General features: G+C 43.5%; 1 protein-coding gene across 1 annotated transcript in view; it reads left to right on the top strand.

Moving 5' to 3' along the window:
• The window catches only part of RHOJ (ras homolog family member J), a 60,789-nt gene that overhangs the window by 31,373 nt on the left and 9,597 nt on the right, over positions 1-19,819 (top strand). Inside the window, exons 2-4 of the mRNA XM_051621319.1 lie at positions 12,409-12,467; positions 18,264-18,428; positions 19,592-19,687. Coding sequence (XP_051477279.1) covers positions 12,409-12,467; positions 18,264-18,428; positions 19,592-19,687 — 320 coding nt within the window. The remainder of the gene's footprint in view (positions 1-12,408; positions 12,468-18,263; positions 18,429-19,591; positions 19,688-19,819) is intronic.

Genomic DNA, 19,819 nt, shown 5'->3' with positions numbered 1-19,819 from the left:
AAAAAAAGTTTTCCACAACTTGACTTTTCTCCACGTGGAAGAGTCTGCTTCAGCTGAGCTTAGAGGTGTCTGAATTAGTATCTGTTTTACTTACTCTGGCAGCCTTACTTCTTTGTGGATGTACTTTCTGAATGAATTTCTGGGTGTCTGTCAGACATGATACTCTGACAGGGCAGGCACAGGGAAAAAACATTATCTGATTAGTTCAGCTCTGGACCAAGTCAGTGCAAGACACTGAGGTACATTTTTATACAAGCATCAGCACTGTTTCATTAAAAATCAATTGGAAAATTACAACATGCCTCAAAGCTCAGCAACATCCCAGCTGCTAAAGAGAAACAATCCCTGCCAGGCAGCTGTGGCCGAGGTGAGCGCTTGCTCTGCCCATGTTAAAAATCAATTTCCAGTGGTAACAATGTTCAGCCACTCCAATCTTGTCTGGGAATCCAGCTCAAATAAAATACTGCAGGCACTCTGCTTTCCCAAAGCGTGTGTGAGCAGTGTGCCCTGTTACCTGCTGGTCCATGCACCTGCAAGAGCCAAGGACCTGGGATTGCCGTACAGAGACGAGCAGGACACAAAGGCCAGGCTCTGGCCATCACCCAGGGGAATGTGCAGCCTCCAACAGTGGCCAAACCTAAAGGCATCTCTCTGTTTTGAGATGAAGCCACAGAATAAGGCTGGGGGGGTTGCACCCCAGCTGACCCTGGCTGCCCAGCATGGCCTGAAGAGCCACGTCCCCTCTCTGCACCTTGTTTCCCGTGCTGCCAAACAGGAAATTTTCTTTCTCCACCTTCATTGTTGGAGTGTTTGCTCTGCAGAGTCGGGCTGGCCTCTGCCCCCCTGTTTGCACTGGCCTGATACAATGGAGTCATAATCCAAGGTGTTGCCGTCATAAAAATAGAAATGGAGAACAATGTCTTCCTTAAAAACAAGGCTTTTCATGTATCTGATTGTGTAAAATGCACTGTTCAAAATCCATTTGCTGTGCTAACTGGTAACAAATCAAAGGCACAATTCATATTATACTTGGTGATCATTTGCAGGAAGTAGCTGTGGATTTTCTACCTCAGTTCATCTCTCCTTTATTTGCAATATTCTGTGATTTTTCTTCAAAGTCCCTTTCCTCTGAAGTCAGATGTGATCCCCATTAGTGGCACTTTCATGTAGCTGAATAAGTGCATCAACATTTTCTAATGCAGATTAAAGCTCCAGGAAACAAAGGGGAATGAACTGCTCAGCTCTCGGGAGAGCAGTGGGAAATAGAAAAAAATTACCAGACATGATGTTTAAGTCAGTCTCTCAGAATGAAACTCCTTTAAATGTTGCATATTTCAGTCAATTATTAAGCAGATACAGCTTTAAATAAAGCTAGATGAAGAATAAATAATACTTCTGCCAGATGAAAGAATAATTTGCAGAGAGGTCAAATTTCACATTGCCTAATATTTTGATTTTTTCAATTGAGGTATGTGCCGGTATCCTGTGTTTTGCTAACTAGGTCCCTGTCTTGCTTAAGAGAAAAGGAAATGTTATAAAAATAATAATTTTATCATAACTTTCTGCTCTTCAGCCACTGGTGACCATTGCTTTCTAAGATCAAAACATTTTAAGAGTAATTTGCACAAAAATGCACACTCCGTTTTTCAAAATTAGTTCACTTCTTTTTTCCCAGCTACAAGACATTATGTTTAATGTTTCTTCCAACCAAAAGTAATTCCTCTGAGCTCACTAGAGCTGCCTCTAATGGGGAAGAAAAGGTGAATGAAACCTAATAAATCTGTTCCAGAATAAATAGAGTTTAAATGGAAGTACAGTTAGCACAGAGTGCAAAACATTCTTGGAAATTCAGCTGAACTGAACATTTTATTTTACTCAAAAATTGTATTCAGGCTTGGAATGATTAACAGAAAAGTTAAATTAATTAATCCTAACCTAAGTATTAGGAGTTTAAAGAGCTTTGGCTAGAGCACAAACCCATTATAAATTCCTGTTGTTTGAAAAAGCTGCATATTTCAAAAATAATTTTCATTGTACATGAGGATGAAACTTTAAAAATTATAAAATTTTCATAAAGCAAACTTTCTGCAAATAAAAAAGTAAATAAATGGATCTGCTGGAAAAACTCAACAGTTTCACTTCAAAACTTTTAAACCAATTTGGTGGTCACACTTATCCATGCCAGCCTTTGGCTTAATGGATCTGGAACAACCTGAAATTGTTTTATTCATAGAATAATAGAATGACAGAACTATTCAGGCTCGAAAAGCCCCTTGGGATCACCGAGTCCAACCATCATCCCTACTCTACAAAGTTCTCCCCTAAACCATATCCACCGACACCACATCCAAACCACCCTTAAACACATCCAGGGATGGTGACTCAACCACCTCCCTGGGCAGCTTATTTGAGTGTCTAACCACTCTTTCTGTGATTTTTTTTTCCTGATGTCCAGTCTAAACCTGCCCTGTTGCAGCTTGAAGCCATTCCCTCTTGTTCTGTCTCTGCCACCTGTGAAAAGAGACCAGCACCAACCTCTCTACAATGACCTTTCAGGTAGTTGTAGAGACTAATGAGGTCTCCCCTCAGCCTCCATTTCCCCAAACTAAACATTCCCAGCTCCTTCAAGCCTTCTTCCTAAGGTTGATTCTCTAGGCCCTTCACCAGCTTTGTTGCCCTCCTCTGTACTTGCTTCAGCACCTCAAGATCTCTCTTGAATTGAGGTGCCCAAAACTGGACACAATCCTCCAGATGTGGCCTCACCAGTGCTGAGTACAGGGGGACTCAGCACTGGTGAGAGCACACCTGGAGTACTCCGTTTTGAGCCCCATTTTCCCCATTATGAACAGCACTCCATGGGTGCTGACATCCTGGATCCAGGTACTTATGTTTTGCTCCCCCTCCAAGGCTGAGTTGTCCAGCTGCCAGGATGCCCACGGGGCTTCCCTGGCATCCCAGCTCTGCGTGGCTGGATGCTCCTCAGGGATCACTGCCCCTGGTGTGGGAGCCACGTGTTGCCCTTATGGCAGGGAAACAGCTTTGCATGAACTGGTTCAGGTTTTTTGACAAAAGGAACAGTTCAGATCAGGGTCAGTCACTTCACATCATTTCACTTAATTTCTCCCAGTGGCAACATCTGAACTCATCTGTTAAAAGCAACAGCTTCCCATGGAAACTTTTGATTCTGTAGAAATCACATTTTCAGTTAGAAAGGAAAGGAAAAAAATCTACTGGCCTCAGCTCAATCAGGCACTTCAACACCTGTGCATCCAAGGCTGGGCTGAAGCCAACGTGCAGTCAATTGCTCTTCTGCAGGACCCAGTCTGTGCTGAAAAAGCCACCAAATCCCACAAACATGCTGGTAGGAAGCACCCTTCTGAAATCATGAGGGCTGGATCACTCTTCACTTCACATGAGTGCAGTCACAGGTCAACAAAGGATAAGGGTATCCTGTGCTAAGATTTACACTCACCTTCTCTCCCTTTCACCTGCGCACACACCAACACGCAGAGTGTTAAGACCAGGCTTTTCATCCAGCTGCATCTGCTGCTTTTCCAACATTACAATCACTTCATTGTCTGCAGAGGCTGCCACGCTGGAAAGTGAAAAGCTGCTCAGCAGGATGTAGAGAAAGCATTAACAGCATTGAAACCCTTTGTGGTAGCCAAGAGGAAAAAAAAAAAAAATAGTAATTCCTAACTTCTGATTTTCTTATCAGAACATTTACATGTTTCCAAGATTTTTGTTTACAGTGTTCAACATTTCTGCTTCCTAAGCCACGTAGGTTTAGAGCTGCTGGACAAATGCTTGGCTAATCTCTGCAAGCTGCAGGGCAAATAGCAGCTGAAGTTTGGTCCTGGTCCTAAATACGACAGGCCCGATCCTCTTTCTGGGAAATGCAGAGTTTCTGTTTTGGCCCTCCTGGGGTGCAAGAACAGGTACTTTATTGTAAAGCCCTTTCAAGCAATACCTCACAGAGGAACATGCACAGGGAAAGCCAGCATTAAGGCCAAACTTAATCAAAATGCAGGCTCAGAGGCTCAGATGCTATTTTAAGCTACCCTACCTTAACACTGGAACGATGCTCCAGGCACCGCTTGCTGGGCCAGAGAGCAGGTCTGACTGCAGGTCCCTTGCTCCAACGCACGTGACAGAGCCTGGGACACACACAGACACACGTCCCCTGCAGGTCTGTGCCCAAATACAGTGCCCAGAGCACCTTGGTCCATCACCAGCCACGTCTTTGTGTTGGGTACAGCAGCCAGCTCAGGGCAGATCTGTTCAGCTTGCCTGGCACTGGAACGTAAGGAATAGGACGGCCAGGCCCTTTGCACAGACAACAGCCAAGCTAGGGGCTGCTTCCTGGCCTATATTTCTGTGCATTAATATTTCCTCTAATATCAGGTTCTTATGGAAGACACACTCCTGTCCTCTTCTGTGTACATGATAAATACATTTTTATTCATTTCTAGCCTCGGCCTCTGTACATTTTGTTGAATGTGCTGGTAAACAGAGAAGCTGTTTTCCCCCTGAATCTCACTGGCAGCAGTAGGATGTGCCACAGTGTGACACAAGCTGTAGCGTTGCTGAGTCTGACAGGGTAGCATCTCTCCACCACCCTAATCCAGCATTCAGGACAGGTCCATCTTAGCCCCATGCCTCTCACTCCTTGCCAGTTCTACCCCAGTTAGCAATGCTGATTAATGAAAACCAGTATGGCCAGCACAGGCCCTCTCCCCAAGAGGCCACTTCACCACTCTTAGCCAGGAACTCAAGAAATAAAAGCTTCCCACTTTGTCAGCCTCCAGGTCCTCAAAGAATTCAATCAACTAAAGTCACATTCACTGAAGATTAAAATGCTTTTGGCTGAAGTCTCTTTCTCAGTAAGCCCCTGGGTCCTCTATCAAGTTCAGGGCACAGGGTCTCCTGCCAGAATAAGTGACTATGAAATAACTACTCCATCAGCTGAAGATCCAGCCTGCAGTGAGGATAACCTGTCCATTGCAGAGCAGAGATTCCATGCCCTTCCAACACCCCTATCTGTTCCCACTGCCATCTAACCCAGACCAAGGCAGATCACCATCGTTTAGGGAGACACTGGAGCAGCAAATAGCAAGTGCTGTTAGGCAGCACTGCCTCTCCAGACTGCTTTCCTTTTCCTTCCAGGTGAAAAAATAAACTTGTTCTGATCCTCTACCAATGCAAGAAGTAGCAGAGAGATGCCTTAATTCCCTGCAACCATGTGGAAAGCCTTGTCCTTCCATGCTCTGGGAAGCACCCTGTGTATTGCCTGGATAAACTTCAGTGAAATTTGTCTCATTTTGCCACTAAAATTCTGTTTATTCTGATGCTATTTACCAAGTCTTGTGTTCCCTTGATAACCAGATGCTTGACATAACTTTGGAGATAGCCTTTTCCACAGCACTCAGTTGCAGTTAGAGGAATGACTGTTGCCTTACATGGACAGGAGAGAGGAGCTGGGTAAACAAAGTCTTCCTTTATTCCCACTTTTTCTCCTTGGAGTAAGATTCACACTCCTTGCTCTGCATACCATGATCTCAGCAGCACTGACTTAAAATACATCCTTCACAATAAGGTTTCAGTAAACAGTTGATTTAAAGAGTCTTGACTGCCTTTATGTTGAACTGAAAATGCCATAACATCTCGTCTTTTGCTAGTCAGGGCAGCACAGAGAGTTAAAATACTATGAAATTTACTCTGGTTATCATTTACTCTTTATACTCTCAGAACTCAATCACATTTGCTGTTGACTTGAACCCAGCTCTAGACAAACATGTGTTCCTACATACTGTGCTAGGGTGATAGAAGCTTTAAAAGTATTTAGGAGAGGTAAAAATATAGATATAGATAATAATCTGCATTCTACCTTTCATTTTTTTGATAGGCTCCCATTGCAGTCACAGCCAAAATTTTGTTCCTTCATTCATCTCAATGCCACAGTCATGTGGTCTCAGGAAAGGCACTTCCCCTCCATCAGGGTTGAGAAGAAATCTGATACTCCTCGTTGTTTAGGAATGATCATAATATTTTTAATAATATGTCCATGTTCTATCTATGGATACCACTTAATGCTACATTTTCTTCTCTGTCTAGCATTTGGTTTGATTTAGTGCTATTACTTTCAGCGAAGAATAAAAAGACCCTCAATCAGAGTATCATTGAAATGCACATATCAGAATCTATTTGCCTGCAAATTTAGTGCATTTCCCTAGGCAGTTATTATTAACTTCTAACTCAGGAGAAGAGCTGCCTTCCATGGGAACAACCAGTGGTGCAGCATGAGCTGAAGCACTCAGGAAGCCCCTCCCCATCTGCTGCAGCACACAGCCCTCCATTTACGACAGAATGAAATCTAACAAAAGACTCTCTCAGACACAATGTCAATTGTTCTTCAGTTCCCCAGGAGCTATAATCATGTTAGCCTTTTCCATCTAGCACAGCTTTACACAACGCTGAGGTCCCAAGAGCTCCCCCAAGACAGTATTACTGGAGAAACTGGGCACAGCTTTTCTCTCAGAAACGCCAAGGTTCCTTCTTGGATTCTGCTATGGGCAAAGCTGAATTTGTTCAAGGATTGATTAGCACAGCAATAACTCACTGAGATGCAGAGGAAATCCTCCAGTGCTGATTTTACAAACAATGAGGTCAATGATTCCGATAAATCAACTTTATTCATGCTGTCTATAAATAAGTAATGTCCCAGACTGGGAAGAAGCTGGCTCATGGTTTACAGTTGTTCTTATTCTGAAAGCTTTGGGAATTTCCATTCTCTTCCATCCATTTCTGGGCCAGATCCTTTCTGCTTGATCTTCCACCTCCACTGTTTTTGTGTTCTTTTATCATGTAAGCTGGCCAATGCTGAAGTCTGGCTTCTCAATGTATTTTGAAGGATTTATAGTGTATGTATAAAAACGATTGGTGGACTGGTACATCACTTCTGTTTGTTGCCTCTGCAGAGCAAATACCCAGCTGTGAAGAGCTGCAGCCTTTTTCCTCTCCAGAAGTCAAAAAACACAAAGTACAAGTCATGAATCTTCCTATAGGATGACACTGTCTAGATTAATCTATTCCTGTTGCAAAGTGGGACAATAGAGCTGTTGTTTGGTGTCAACCTGCTTCCCAACATGGCTGCAAAGCAAGACAGGGCTGGGTATTTTCCCACCATTTCCATCAGAATTCTCAGTCGTTATGGAGGAGGCCAATGGTGAGGGAGTGTTCCTTGCTGCACACTAGAAATAAGAGTCCAAGGTGAGGAGTAATCCCTGGAGGCTGCAGAGAGATGTCTGGAAAGGAAATACTGAAAAGTGTTTCTGATGCTTCCTGAAAATTCCTGCAGAAAAAAACCTGTCTGTGCATAGTCAATCCCAGACTTCCAAAAGCCTGTCACATTGACTGTTGGAGTGAGTCCAGAGGAGGACCACAAAGATTATCAGAGAGCTGGAGCACCTCTGCTATGGAGATAGGCTGAGAGAGCTGGGATTGTTCAGCCTGGAGAAGGCTCAGTAGAGACCTTCCAGTACCTGAAGGGGCTAGAGAAAAGCTGGGAAGGAATATTTTAAAAGGGCATGGAGTGAGAGGACAAGGGGTGATGGCTTTAAACTGAAAGAGGGAAGATTCAGACCTGATGTTAGGAAGAAATTCTTCACTGTGAGGGTGGTGAGACACTGGAATGGGTTGCCCAGAGAAGCTGTGGATGCCCTGTCCCTGGAAGTGTTCAAGGCCAGGTTGGATGGGGCTTGGAGCAACCTGATTTAATGGGAGGTGTCCCTGCCCGTGCAGGAGCATTGGATCTAGATGAAGAACCCTTCCAACTCAGGAAGGAGTATGACTGTTGCAGGAGCATGACTTTTCCCTCCCCTTTTAAGAGTGGGAGTTTGAATTACAGTCTACGGATTTCCTGTACAATCGCAGGGCTAAAAAGAATGTAATACAAAGACAAAAGCCAAGAAAGACTTGAGTTCGCCTTAAGAAAAGCATAAAGTACTGCATCAAATAACAAGAGTGGTCAACCAATGTGAGCTTTAAACTCAGGTAGAAATAGGAAAGTCATGTTACCTCTGGCTAGATCGTTGATGAAACCATCACTAGACCACATTGTCTAGTCACAGTGATTGCTGGAAAAATAATTTGGAAAAGAGCTACAAGAATGATATAAAAATAAGAAAATATGCCTTGTAGGAAGACACTGTTTAGAGCAGAATAGATGGTGCTATGTATCCTACCTGGCTTTAAAATCACTAAATGTCTGTGGCCTAAAGACAAAGCAGCAAATTCCTCACCACCTCATTAGACCAAGAGCTACAAGGAGTGAAATCAGCTGAATCCCAGCCCTGGAGGCCTCTGTGTGCTCCCACCACAGGGAGCAGGCTGGAAATGTTTTTCAGATATTGTAAATATCAGATGGGCAAAAGTATTTGCTCAGCAGAACATAGATCTCATCCATTGATGAGGTGACAGAAAATGGTGAGGTTTACTCAGAGCCCTTTTTGAAAAATGCTGGTTCTCTCAGGCTTGGACAAGGTAATGGTAGATGATTACAGGAGCAATTAAAGAAAGGCACTTAGTGCCATTTACATCTAAAGTTTGGTATTTAGGGCAATTATAGGGCAAAATTACATGCTTTTGATTTTCCTTTCAGAAAGAATATAGTTAAGCTGTGGGGTAAGTCTGAGGTAGATCAGTTTGCCTGTCAAAAATCTTGTTTGTCGTGAAGGAGGAAATGGAGGAACATGCCATGAGCAACGTGTGACTCCATCTGCTGGAGATGACCCTCACATGCGGAAGGGAAGAGTGGGCCAGGCTTGAGTTACAGAGTACTGGCAGCCCCAGCTCTCACCTGCCCTGGGTGTGTTGGCCACAGAGCTTTGTAGCATTGCATTCAAAGAAAAGTGACTATTTCCAAGGAGAAAGGTTGCAAGCCTTCTAGCAAGGTTTAGCCTTCCAGCTAAACTGGCAAGCAGTCATTAGAGCTCAGCTGAGTTGATTGCCATTCCTGGTCTGAATGACGGGGACATGTCATTAAGGTTTTTCTTACTGTTTTCTTTGACCAGCTTCCTTCAGTGGCTGCCAGATTGTAGCATCCTCAGGGCTGCCATTTGCAGCACTGAGTGCTCCCAGTTTCAGCTGCAGCAGTGGACCATCTCCTGAAGACTGGTTCACAGCAGCGAAAATTAAGTTCTCCAGACACTTGTCCGACCAAAACCAAAGCAGCAGATTAATCCCTGGCAGTCCTATCCCTATTTTCTTCCCCTGGATCACCCAAAGAAAAGTATTTCTGAACACAAATACAACCTGAAATAAGATTCATAAATGCACCTGAAGCACTTGCAAGGTGCTACAAAAATGCACTGCCCACATTTACTTTGCTTTCCTGTTGAATATTGACAGCTGCTATTTCTCAAAGCCTGGGATATGTATTTTCAGTTCAGTTAGTTAGATATTTCACCCTTATGGGAACTGAAGAATTAGAGATTTAAGTTACTTTAAGACATGTTTGAGTTATCATAGAATCATAGAATCATAAAATCATTAATGTTGGAAGGGACCTTAAAGATCATCAAGTTCCAACCCCCCTGCCACTAGACCAGGATGCACAAAACCTCATCCAGCCTGGCCTTAAAAACCTCCAGGGATGGGGGTTCCTACTGGGTATGTAACAGGGGCCCTCACATTTTGGCCATAGATGCCTTATTTAAGACCTATGTGGTACAAAAAGAAGACAATTTATAAAAAATATTTTTTAAATCACTCATCTTTGAACTCCTCCAAAACCACTCCCGTCCTGTCTGAGGTAAGCCCCAGAGAGCAGAAGACATCTGCAGAGACAAGGAAGATTCCCAGCTCATTACAAAAGCTTTCACAAAACTACATTCAGGAAGGAAGAAAAGTGTTACACAGCAAGCAAACACGTCATCAGGATCCCCAGGGATATCAGCTGCTGGAGAACACACCACATTCAGTATATTGATCACTTCACAGAAATCACTTTGCAAGGTGCCAGAGGAAGGAACTTGAGGTCCCTGAGACACCTTGGCATTTGCTGCAGTCCACAGACAATGCTTTTGCTCTTGAAGACGTGGTCTGGACCTGAGTCATGTCTTGCAAAGATAATTATCAGAGAGGGAGTAAAACCTCCTGAGGAAATCATTGACTGGTGCCCTTTTCTGAGGAGTTCAACTTACACACCAAATCTACTCTGAGGAAAGCACACACACACACACACAAAAAAAACAAAAACAAAAAAAACACCACAAAATAAAACCCTCAGAAGTGCACGTGGTCTTTCTTCTTTCTATGAATGTTTTTATAATAGTTCTGATAAAGAACACGGAGGAAACCGGGAATTAATGGTTTTGGCATTGCTGAAAATGTTCTGATTTTATGGTTGGTGTTGTGGCAGATTTAGGGCATATTCTCAAGGAAGAAAGTGTATCAGCTTGCCCATTTACTGCAAGAACTAAGAAGAAGGAGATTCAGTTCTCACCTCCCCTGTAGTCCTTTGAGGTGACACCAGGGTTCCAGTCCCTGCCCTTGAGCATGGAGCAGTTCACCCATTATCTTGCAGTAAAGCCTACGTTCCTTTGTGAATTGGAATCCTTCCCCTTTCCAAATGTCCTGGGTATTATTAGGGTGCCCCAAGTCAAAGCAAAATATTTCAAGTTACAACAGAAAATTTTGCTCAACTAGAAATGGGAAAAATGCTTACCTTTGTGTATTTTATATATAAAATACGTGTGTGTGTATGAGTCCATATACTCCCCTTGGCAGGTGGAACCAGGGCAACCTCAGCAACAAGAACATCAACAAAAATTCTTATTGACCCCAGAAACACTAACCAATTATTTAAAAACAAAGCTCCCAGCTCAGACCAGCTCCTGGTCAACACGTCAGATCTAGCCCAGACATTAACTCACTTAGCACCTTGACTTTCTGCTGTGGCCTTCAAATGGGACAGCACATTTCAGAGCTCTGTGTTGAAGCCCTGAGCGAAACTCCCAGGCACACAGACCTGCAACAAAGCCCTGGAGATGACCCAAAAATAGTTCCTCAAACTCTAGCAACAAGTGCCTAGCTATTTTATGATCTAACATTTTAAAAGCAGTGTTTTACACATCCTGCACTTGGGTAAAACCAATCAGTGAAAGGAAGAAAATGTCATCCCAGTTGCATTGTCTGATGCAGCCCAGACTGGAGCCAAACAAAAACCAGGACTGTGCAAGTACTCAGCCACATTTTATTGCAGTCCCCACTGCACTGGGTGTTAAAGTCCATGCTGTTTTTGTGCTTAATCAAGATACCAATACAGTCAGTAAACAGCAAGAAGAGTTGGTATTTATCTTGTTACTTCACAACTGCTCATAAAGTCAAGTTTACAAGCCCGTAAGGGAGCCTACATTACCCCAGTGACTGGGAAGGAATTCCATGTTGGCTTCCCATAGGCTTGGCCACTGAGAGAACAGGAAGAGATAGCAACAGGGCAAGTAAAAGTAAATTGAGATAAAGCCAAAAGTAAGGCCTACAAATCCAGCAGAGCAATCTCAGCTCATAAATACGACCTACCAAGTGGACACGCTGAACAGCCTTTTGCCTGACAGGGGCTGACTGATAAACTCCTAGTATAAAAATACCACAATGTTTTCACAGGCAAAAGCCATTTATTTTGATAACTGTTTTGCTTGCATGAAAGTGTGGTGGAAATTTCAGCATCGATCCATTAATCTAGACATGGCTGCTTCAAGAGTCAATGATTATTTGAACTGTCAGTGTAACCATTTGGTCCCCACTGTGTTCTGAGCCAAGAACCCAGGGGCAGAAGTTTGCCTGTTGCTGAAGTTTACCCAACAGGACATTTTCTCTGGGGTGTTAGCTGTAAACTTAAGAGAGGTGGTGTAGACAGGAAAGACAGCTTCTGATGATGAGACAGATGACAACAATCTACAGGAAGGAAGAAAATACAAAGTTTGTTGGGGAAAATAAGAAGAGAAAGTTAAAGGGAAAAAAAAGGAAAAGGATAAAATGAGAGAAAAATAAAAAGAAAAAATATATGACTGGTACCCCCCAGAAATTCACCCATAAGGTGAATAAGGACCCATAAGAGACAGAATGCTATAAAAAGTGATCTGCAAGCTGGGTAGACTAAGGGTGTATTGCAAAAATTTTCTTGGCTGTCTGTAAAGAGATAAGAGCTTGGCATAAAGGGTTTGCTTTGCTGTGGCTTTAAGTTGCCTTCAACTTGGGTTGAATACATGTGCTTGGTTTAGGATGCACATCGTAAAACCCATGTTAATTTGTCCAGCACAAGGGTTTATTGGCATTTTAGGATTAAAATACATAAAAACTAAGTCACTGGTTTGTGTATAAATGCTGTCTCTTGTATCTCTCTTCCAGTAACTGTGACTGTGGGAGGACAACAACACTTGCTGGGACTTTATGACACTGCAGGGCAGGTAAAGTACTGCAAAATATTTCTAATTTTCTTTTCCCATGGTTTGTTTGCTACTACTACATCCTAGGGCTTGTTATTCATGCTGTTTGTGCTTGGGTTTTTTTTACAAATATTAACAATCAATTGTGAGCTATAATGCTTGAACTGCTGACCCTCTCCTTTTTTTTTTGCACATAGAGCTTTCACTCTGATTCAGCAATAAAACACACACAAATACTTTCATCCCTAAGACTGAATTTTTTTCTAGGCAAAAAACTAGAGCATGACTAGGCTGTTCAGCCTCCCATATATCCACCTCCAAATAGGATGTTTGGGATAGTCATTTTTTTTCTTACACTTACCACATGGTGGCATTGAAGATACAAGGAAGAATCCCCATTTACTAGATCAGAAAACTAATATAATACAGCACCAACCTATTGATCACCAGCTATTGATTTTTTAAATGGCAACCCTGCCAGACTGGGATCCAGCCCAACATCCTTCTCTCAGGACAAGGGTGTCAATTATAGCAGAGTCCATGCCCCATGCTTACTTACATACATAATGTTTTTAGTGTTTCCACTGTCCATGGTTGGATATAGTGTGCTTGCATCAAAAGTTTCCAGAAGAGCTGTGGTCTGGGGACTGATTTCATGCCCCTGAGAGGAGGAGAGAGTATTTCTCTCTGCCTTGCTGTCAGTAGAAGGGCAGTATGGGGTACAAGGAGCAACATATTTTGATGGTGAAATTTCCCTCTTCTAACTCCAAACACCAGTGACTGGAAGAACTGAGAACCACAATCCTCACAGAAACACTGCAGTAAATCACCTGCTGAGAGGGAGCAGGTCCCAGTTTGGGAAGGTTGGAACTCACATCCACCAGCTCCTAGAGTCAGATCTGGCACTGGGAGAGGCAGGAGAGCAGATTTGGGAGTTTGTTTCACTCTCTGGAACACAGCAGCCCTGGATTCAGGTCTTCATTTCAGGAACACTTTTTGGCTCTGCTTTTTTTGGGCCTTGCCTGACTGCTATGAAATGCATAAACGATGCAGGAGACCCTCCTGCCTGCAGAAGGCCATTTATTACAGAATATATTTTGCAGCAGTATACAGAGAGGTCAAAAACTGTATCATTTTGGATTGGCACTTCCAGAATAACCTGCACTCAGCAGGACTGGGGCTTTTATGCTTTGGGTTTCACTTTTCTTTTTTTTTCTTTTTTTTTAATTTGATTCCTATTACCTCTGTAGGCAGCAATAATCACTTCATAGCTAGCTAAGTGTTACAGAATCACAGAATCACCAAGTCTGGAAAAGACCTTTAAGATCATCAAGTCCAGCTTATGACCAACACCACCACATCAGCTAGACCACGGCTCTAAGTGCCACATCCAGCCTTTCCTTGAACACATCCAGGACAGTGCCTCCACCACTTCCCTGGGAAGTTCATTCCAGCGTCACTTAGAATCCAGCCATCCTTTCTGTTCACAGGGTGCAAATAAATGATCCAAAAGCCAGTCCAAAAATATGACCTGAGTCCTTACCTAAGTTCAATGCATGTTCAATTTTCTATTCCGTGCTCACAAGCACAAAGCTCAGGGCAGATGTGTCACGACTGGGCAGCACTGCCAGCCCTTGTAAATGAGACTGGTGTCATATTCAGTTCTCAGTCAGATTTTGCTCAGTGACTTTCTACTTGTTTTGTGAAGCTGATTGTCCCACCTGCCTGCCATTCCCTCAGCAACACATCCTCTTCTTTGCCCTCCTCAGCCTGAAGTAATACAAATCTGCCTCTCTAACAAACTTCACCCCTCCATCCATTCCTCCACAATCATTTTGCCACCTCCTGTTTCAAACCAGCCAGAGCACCACCTGCCTCCAAGCACCATTTCCAACTCACCAGGCTCATCTCCCTTTCAGCCCTTGGTCCAGCAAGGAAGTGGCCATCTAGTCAAAACTCAGAGTATGAATCACTTCTTGATGATTGTATCTCTGTGGAGGCTGAAAGGATGATGCTTCCCACATGCTCAAGTTATAACGACAGATCATCTGGGTTGTTTCCTCCCTCCTTCTCCTGGTGTTGTGAGGCTTTCCAAAGGCATTTCTGTGAAGTCATAGCCAAAAATAGCACTTGACATTATGGTGCTAGAAAACATATGCTAATGAAATAACAATTGGAAAATGTACTCCTGCAGCAGGACCCTCTGTCAGCCTGAAGGGAGAGCTGGCAGAGACCCCAGAGCTGGGGTATCTGGTTTTCTGCATCCCTGGCACAAACAGTCCTAGGAGGTTAAAAACAGTCATCTTTTTTCCCCAGGCTGGAGTCCAGTGGGGAGGGTTTAACAGGCTGACATGAAATCAGGCTGGACATGAGATCAGCACAGCAGCAAGGCAAAAAAAAAACAAGTTTTGCTGTATTTCTGGGCCAGAACATGGAGAGGCTGTTGGCAGCGCTAGAGCAGGGAAGGAGCAGCAGCAGTTGATGTGTCTCTGCCCTGGCAAGTCACGGGTGGGTAATTCAGCAAGGCCAGGTCTGGCCCTGGCATTTCCATGCCAAACCAGTGGCCAGGCAGTGCAACTGGGAAGCTTTGCACTTACTAAATAGCAGTCAGTAAAATGCAGGCACAAGCCAGGGAAAGAAATTAAGGGTCAGCTACAGTCCAATCCCATGAGGACTCACATCCCTTCCCAAACACCACTGCTACTAGCTGCAGCACCTCTGGATATAGAGTCATAGCATGACAGAATCATACAATTGTTTTGGTTGGAAAAGACCTTTAAGATCATCAGGTCTAACCATTAACCCAGCACTGCGAAGCCCACCACTAAACCTTGTCCCTAAGCACCACATCTATATGTCTTTAAATACTTCCAAGGATGGTGACATCACCACTTCCCTGGGCAGCCTGTTCCAGTGAAGAAATTTTTCCTAATATCCACTCTAAACCCATATGCATCATACCCATGCAAACGCCCAGTCCCTTATTTACACTATTTATTTGCTTAACTTCACCAGTCTCTGGATGAGAACTGATCCTGATGCACCATATCTCATAACAGACCATTGCAAGATTTTATAGCCTTCTTCTGGAGAAGGTGTGAACAGAGACAGGGTCCTTGTCTGATGTGGTTTGGAGGCTCCTGCCAGTCCTCAGCCACAGGTACATTGAGGAGTCCAGATGTACTCTTATCCATGACATTTGTGCTTGTGTTTTAACACATCTGTGCAAGCTCCCGTGTGCCCAGACAGGAAGCATGACCTCTGCTTTGTGATGTGTGGCTGTCTCTCCTTACAGCTCATTTAATGCCCTGTGCTGCTAACACAAACCAGGAATGCTCCTGAGTAAGGATTTTCTAGGGGCTCCAAAGGAACAAGCAAAATAGCATGAAATGCACACTCCTGTAGCAGGCAGAGCGATCGTGGCTTTTAGCTTGTCATTTTAATGGTACAGTAAGTTCCAGCCCCTCGAAATAGATACGTCTGGAATACTGAAACCGGTTATATTTAGCCAATTTCTTTCCGAAAATCCTAAATCACAGTTCCTCGGGGGCTTGCTGCCACCCCGTGGCTATTTTAGGAGGCTGATTTGCAGCAAGCAAATCGAGAACAGAACGTGCCTCTTCCCAGGACCTAGTATCAACTCGTGTTGACTGTGGCATAATCTCGGAGAAGTCATCAGGTGTGATGTTCTGGGTTAAAATAATGCCCCGTACTCAGGCAGCCATCCAGCCAGGCCCCCCTCACCTTCAGCATCCACCAAAAAATCAGCTGTCCCTATAATGCAATTGCTCCTTGGCTCCCATCAGGTTGGCATTCACTTTGCCTTTATTAACTCAGCTGCTGGGAGCTGGGGATCATCTCCAGAGCATCATATAAGTCTCCCCCCACCGACTTCCCTTCTTCATGGCCCATATCGCTGATGTTCACACAAAGGCCTCTGAGGGGTTTTTCCTGCCATTCCCTGAATGAGGAGAATCCACTCTTTCTTGGGCCAACGTGTCATGTACATTTAGATACTTTCCATGACACTGGAAAGACTTAGGTCAGTTGACAAATACTCTGACTTTACCCCAAATACTGTGGCTGTGGGGCTGGAGATGGTAACTGAGAATTTACTCTTCCTGTTGAATTGGGTTTGGGACAATGAACATTCAGTTGTACAAAACAAAGCATTTTGTTTGTTGTTCAGGATGTTTCTTTAGACTTCTTTTGAATAAGATGTAGATAAATTTGGCCTCATACTTCCTTTCAGAATAAATAATTTAGGGGTTTTTTTATTTAGAAAATGTTGGAGCAGATTTTTTTTACATAATATACTAGAATATTTTTATAAACTAGTGTTGATTCTGAAGTAGTCTGGGTCATCTTATCACAGAATACTCAGTGAACAAAAGACTTTAGAAGGAAGATTTAGCAGTCTCAGTTCATAACTAAGCCCTCTCATTTGTCAACCCAACCAAAGCAGGACAGAAGCAAGGCTGAATGAAGATACCATCTAATGTGGACACACAGTGCTGCAATCCTGCATCAGTTTCTCCTGCAGGACAGCCAGCAGCCTGCATTGCTCCTGCCCCTAATGTGGGTTTTCTCTATCTCGAATATATGTTCTCAAGTCTGAGCATTAGCACCTGGATATCTTTTTTCTTTTCTTGCCTTTCATTGAGTTATTAACTACTTCAGTAACTCCAAAGGAGAACCACACCAGTTGACGTTTCAGACAATTACAACCAAAAGCAACTGTACTGAAAACATGGAAGGTTTGTCTAGAATGCAGAAACTACCAACTAAAGACCCAGGTCTCAGTTAGGCTTCACAGCAATGTGGATTATTGTTTCTCACACTCCAACTTTTTGTTCCTTTCCCCTTCTTAAATTTTGGACCCCTAAAAAAAAGGTCAGCACAGGTGTACCCCCTCTAAAAGCATGCTTCATTTAACTTTTTATTAAATTTTCTAACAGGTTTCACTGAAAAGTACCCACCAGACACAGCTACATATGCTCTCACTATCAGAAAGAGCCAGTCTGCCCCTTTCACATGGCTTGCAAAACCCCTGCTCACTCTCAGCATTTTAAGCTTGAAAACACACCCAAATTCTTCCTTGAAACTCAGCCATCAAAGCCAGCTCACGACATGACAAAGCTGCACTTTGAGCTGTTAAAAAATTCACCCTCTTCACAACAAGCACAGCAAGGAGACATCTCTCTTTCTCCAGCCTGGGGCTTGTGGAAACATGAAATCAGCCCCAGTGACCTACCCATCCACTGCAGGCTGGTTCTGATCTGCTTTGTGCTTTCAAGATGAGTGTCTTCTTCTGACTGAGCCGTTGCTGCATCCCAAGCATGACCCATATTTTTTGTATATGGTCATGTCTATAATGCCTACTGGGGAATAGAAAGCCCATAATATTAACCAAAAAGCCTCCAATGACATGTATCACCAGCAAATATTAGCTGGCAGCGGTAACAGTCAAATAAAACTTCTCAGGATGGCATCACATTGCCAGAGGGCTGAGGCTGGTCCACACAGTCTCAAGATCAGTTTTTATTGCACCATCAGTGATGGCTGCTGTTTGGCAGTGCCCTCTGCACCAGCCTCACCATGGATAACAGACACAAACAAAATGTGTTGAGCTCTTTCAGGTAAAGACACTGAGAAGACAGCACCCCTGGCCCATGGGGTGTGGTTTCCCCCTCAGCAGTTCTCCAGAGGGTGTAGGTGTGCATTAGCATGGAGGGACAGCGTTGAGCAGCCAAAGTGATGCCCTCACCTGCAGTTATTCCCCTCCCCATAACATGCTTGCTGTTTTCTCCCTGGCAGGAGGACTACAACCAGCTGAGACCCCTGTCCTACCCCAACACGGACGTGTTCCTGATCTGCTTCTCCGTGGTGAATCCTGCCTCCTACCACAACGTCCAGGAGGAGTGGGTGCCCGAGCTGAAAGTTTGCATGCCCAATGTGCCTTATGTCCTCATAGGAACACAGGTAACACTCCTCCAGGGCACCATCAGCCATCACAAGGGTCTTCAAATTGAGGAGGCTCCTGGTTCAGCCCAGGGGTGGCTGGAGGTTGAGCTCTGTGGAAACATCTCCAATTTAATTTCTTATGTGAAATACAGCTAGACTTTAACATTAGAGGAAAACTCAGGGACTTGGACTAGAAACCAACATGCAGATGTCCCATTACGCTAGTCATGACTGGCAAAACTCATCCCATATTTTTATTCAAATATATACTAATTTGATATCAAGACATTAATAACTATAGGGAGAAAAGATTTCTGACAGGCCTTTAGTGAAGGGGGAAAAGCACACCAAAGTCTGTGGTTGGAAGCAGAAACTAAACTTCAAACTAAAATTTAAGAATGGGAATAATTAACTAAATTGCTTACTTAGAGACATGGGAAGAAAATAGCTTCCGTTTGCTTTTGCATCAGCATTGCAATTAGTGACTCACCATCCTGCTTGTGTTATAGTTGATGTTAGACTAAACGATCAAATCACTTTATTTTGGCCTTAAAACATATTAATCTATCAATCAAATTAAAATGCCTTAAATATGGGTTTGCTTCCAAGATACCGAGTGGCTAGAGAATGTGAGGAGTGGGGAGACAACCGTCTGGAAAATGTTCTAACACTGGATGGTAAACTAAGCCAGGTTAGAGAAACAGATTGAATTTTGGTCAAAACAAAAATCTTCATGCCACAAGGAAGTCCAATTGTTCAAACCCTGGCTTTGTTTCCCACGCTGGAATATTTTAAAACACCCATTTTAAAACAAAAGTATTACCTTTTGGATCACACCCTCTGAAAATGAATGAGTTAGAAATGCCAGAATGCTGCACTTTGATGTTTTCCATGGAAATAAAGGATTTTGTTTCAAGTCAGTCAGACTGAGCTGTGTCTGTCTGGCCTGTCAAGATAGTTTTTGGGTGATGCAACACAGGGTCACAGCAGCCTCCCCTTCCAATGTGTCTCAGGCATCTACCAATGCTTTCCAAAATGCATTTCTGAAGTACCATCTGAGGCTGAGAGGACAATTGCCCTTATGTGACGACATGACTGTGGGTTTGTGAAGCTACGAAAAGCTGCCTCAGGAATTTAGAGTGAGGTGGTACTGAACATAGGGTTTGTGTATTTTCCATTAGATTGATCTCCGGGATGATCCCAAAACTTTGGCTCGGCTGCTTTACATGAAGGAGAAACCACTCACCTACGAGCACGGAGTGAAGCTAGCCAAGGAGGTAATCACTTTTTCCAAAGGCCCATAAAATTTATTTATCACAGATTTCCACTGGGTTAGTTTCATTCAAGATGAACTCCTTCAGGGTGATTTGGTTGGTCTCAGACAGAGATTAAAGCCTCTGTTCAAACAG

The sequence above is a fragment of the Apus apus genome, chromosome 5, assembly GCF_020740795.1.
Source record: "Apus apus isolate bApuApu2 chromosome 5, bApuApu2.pri.cur, whole genome shotgun sequence".
Lineage (NCBI taxonomy): Eukaryota > Metazoa > Chordata > Aves > Apodiformes > Apodidae > Apus > Apus apus.
The sequence above is the reverse complement of the archived record's forward strand: the minus strand, read 5'-3'. Positions and strand labels throughout refer to the sequence as shown.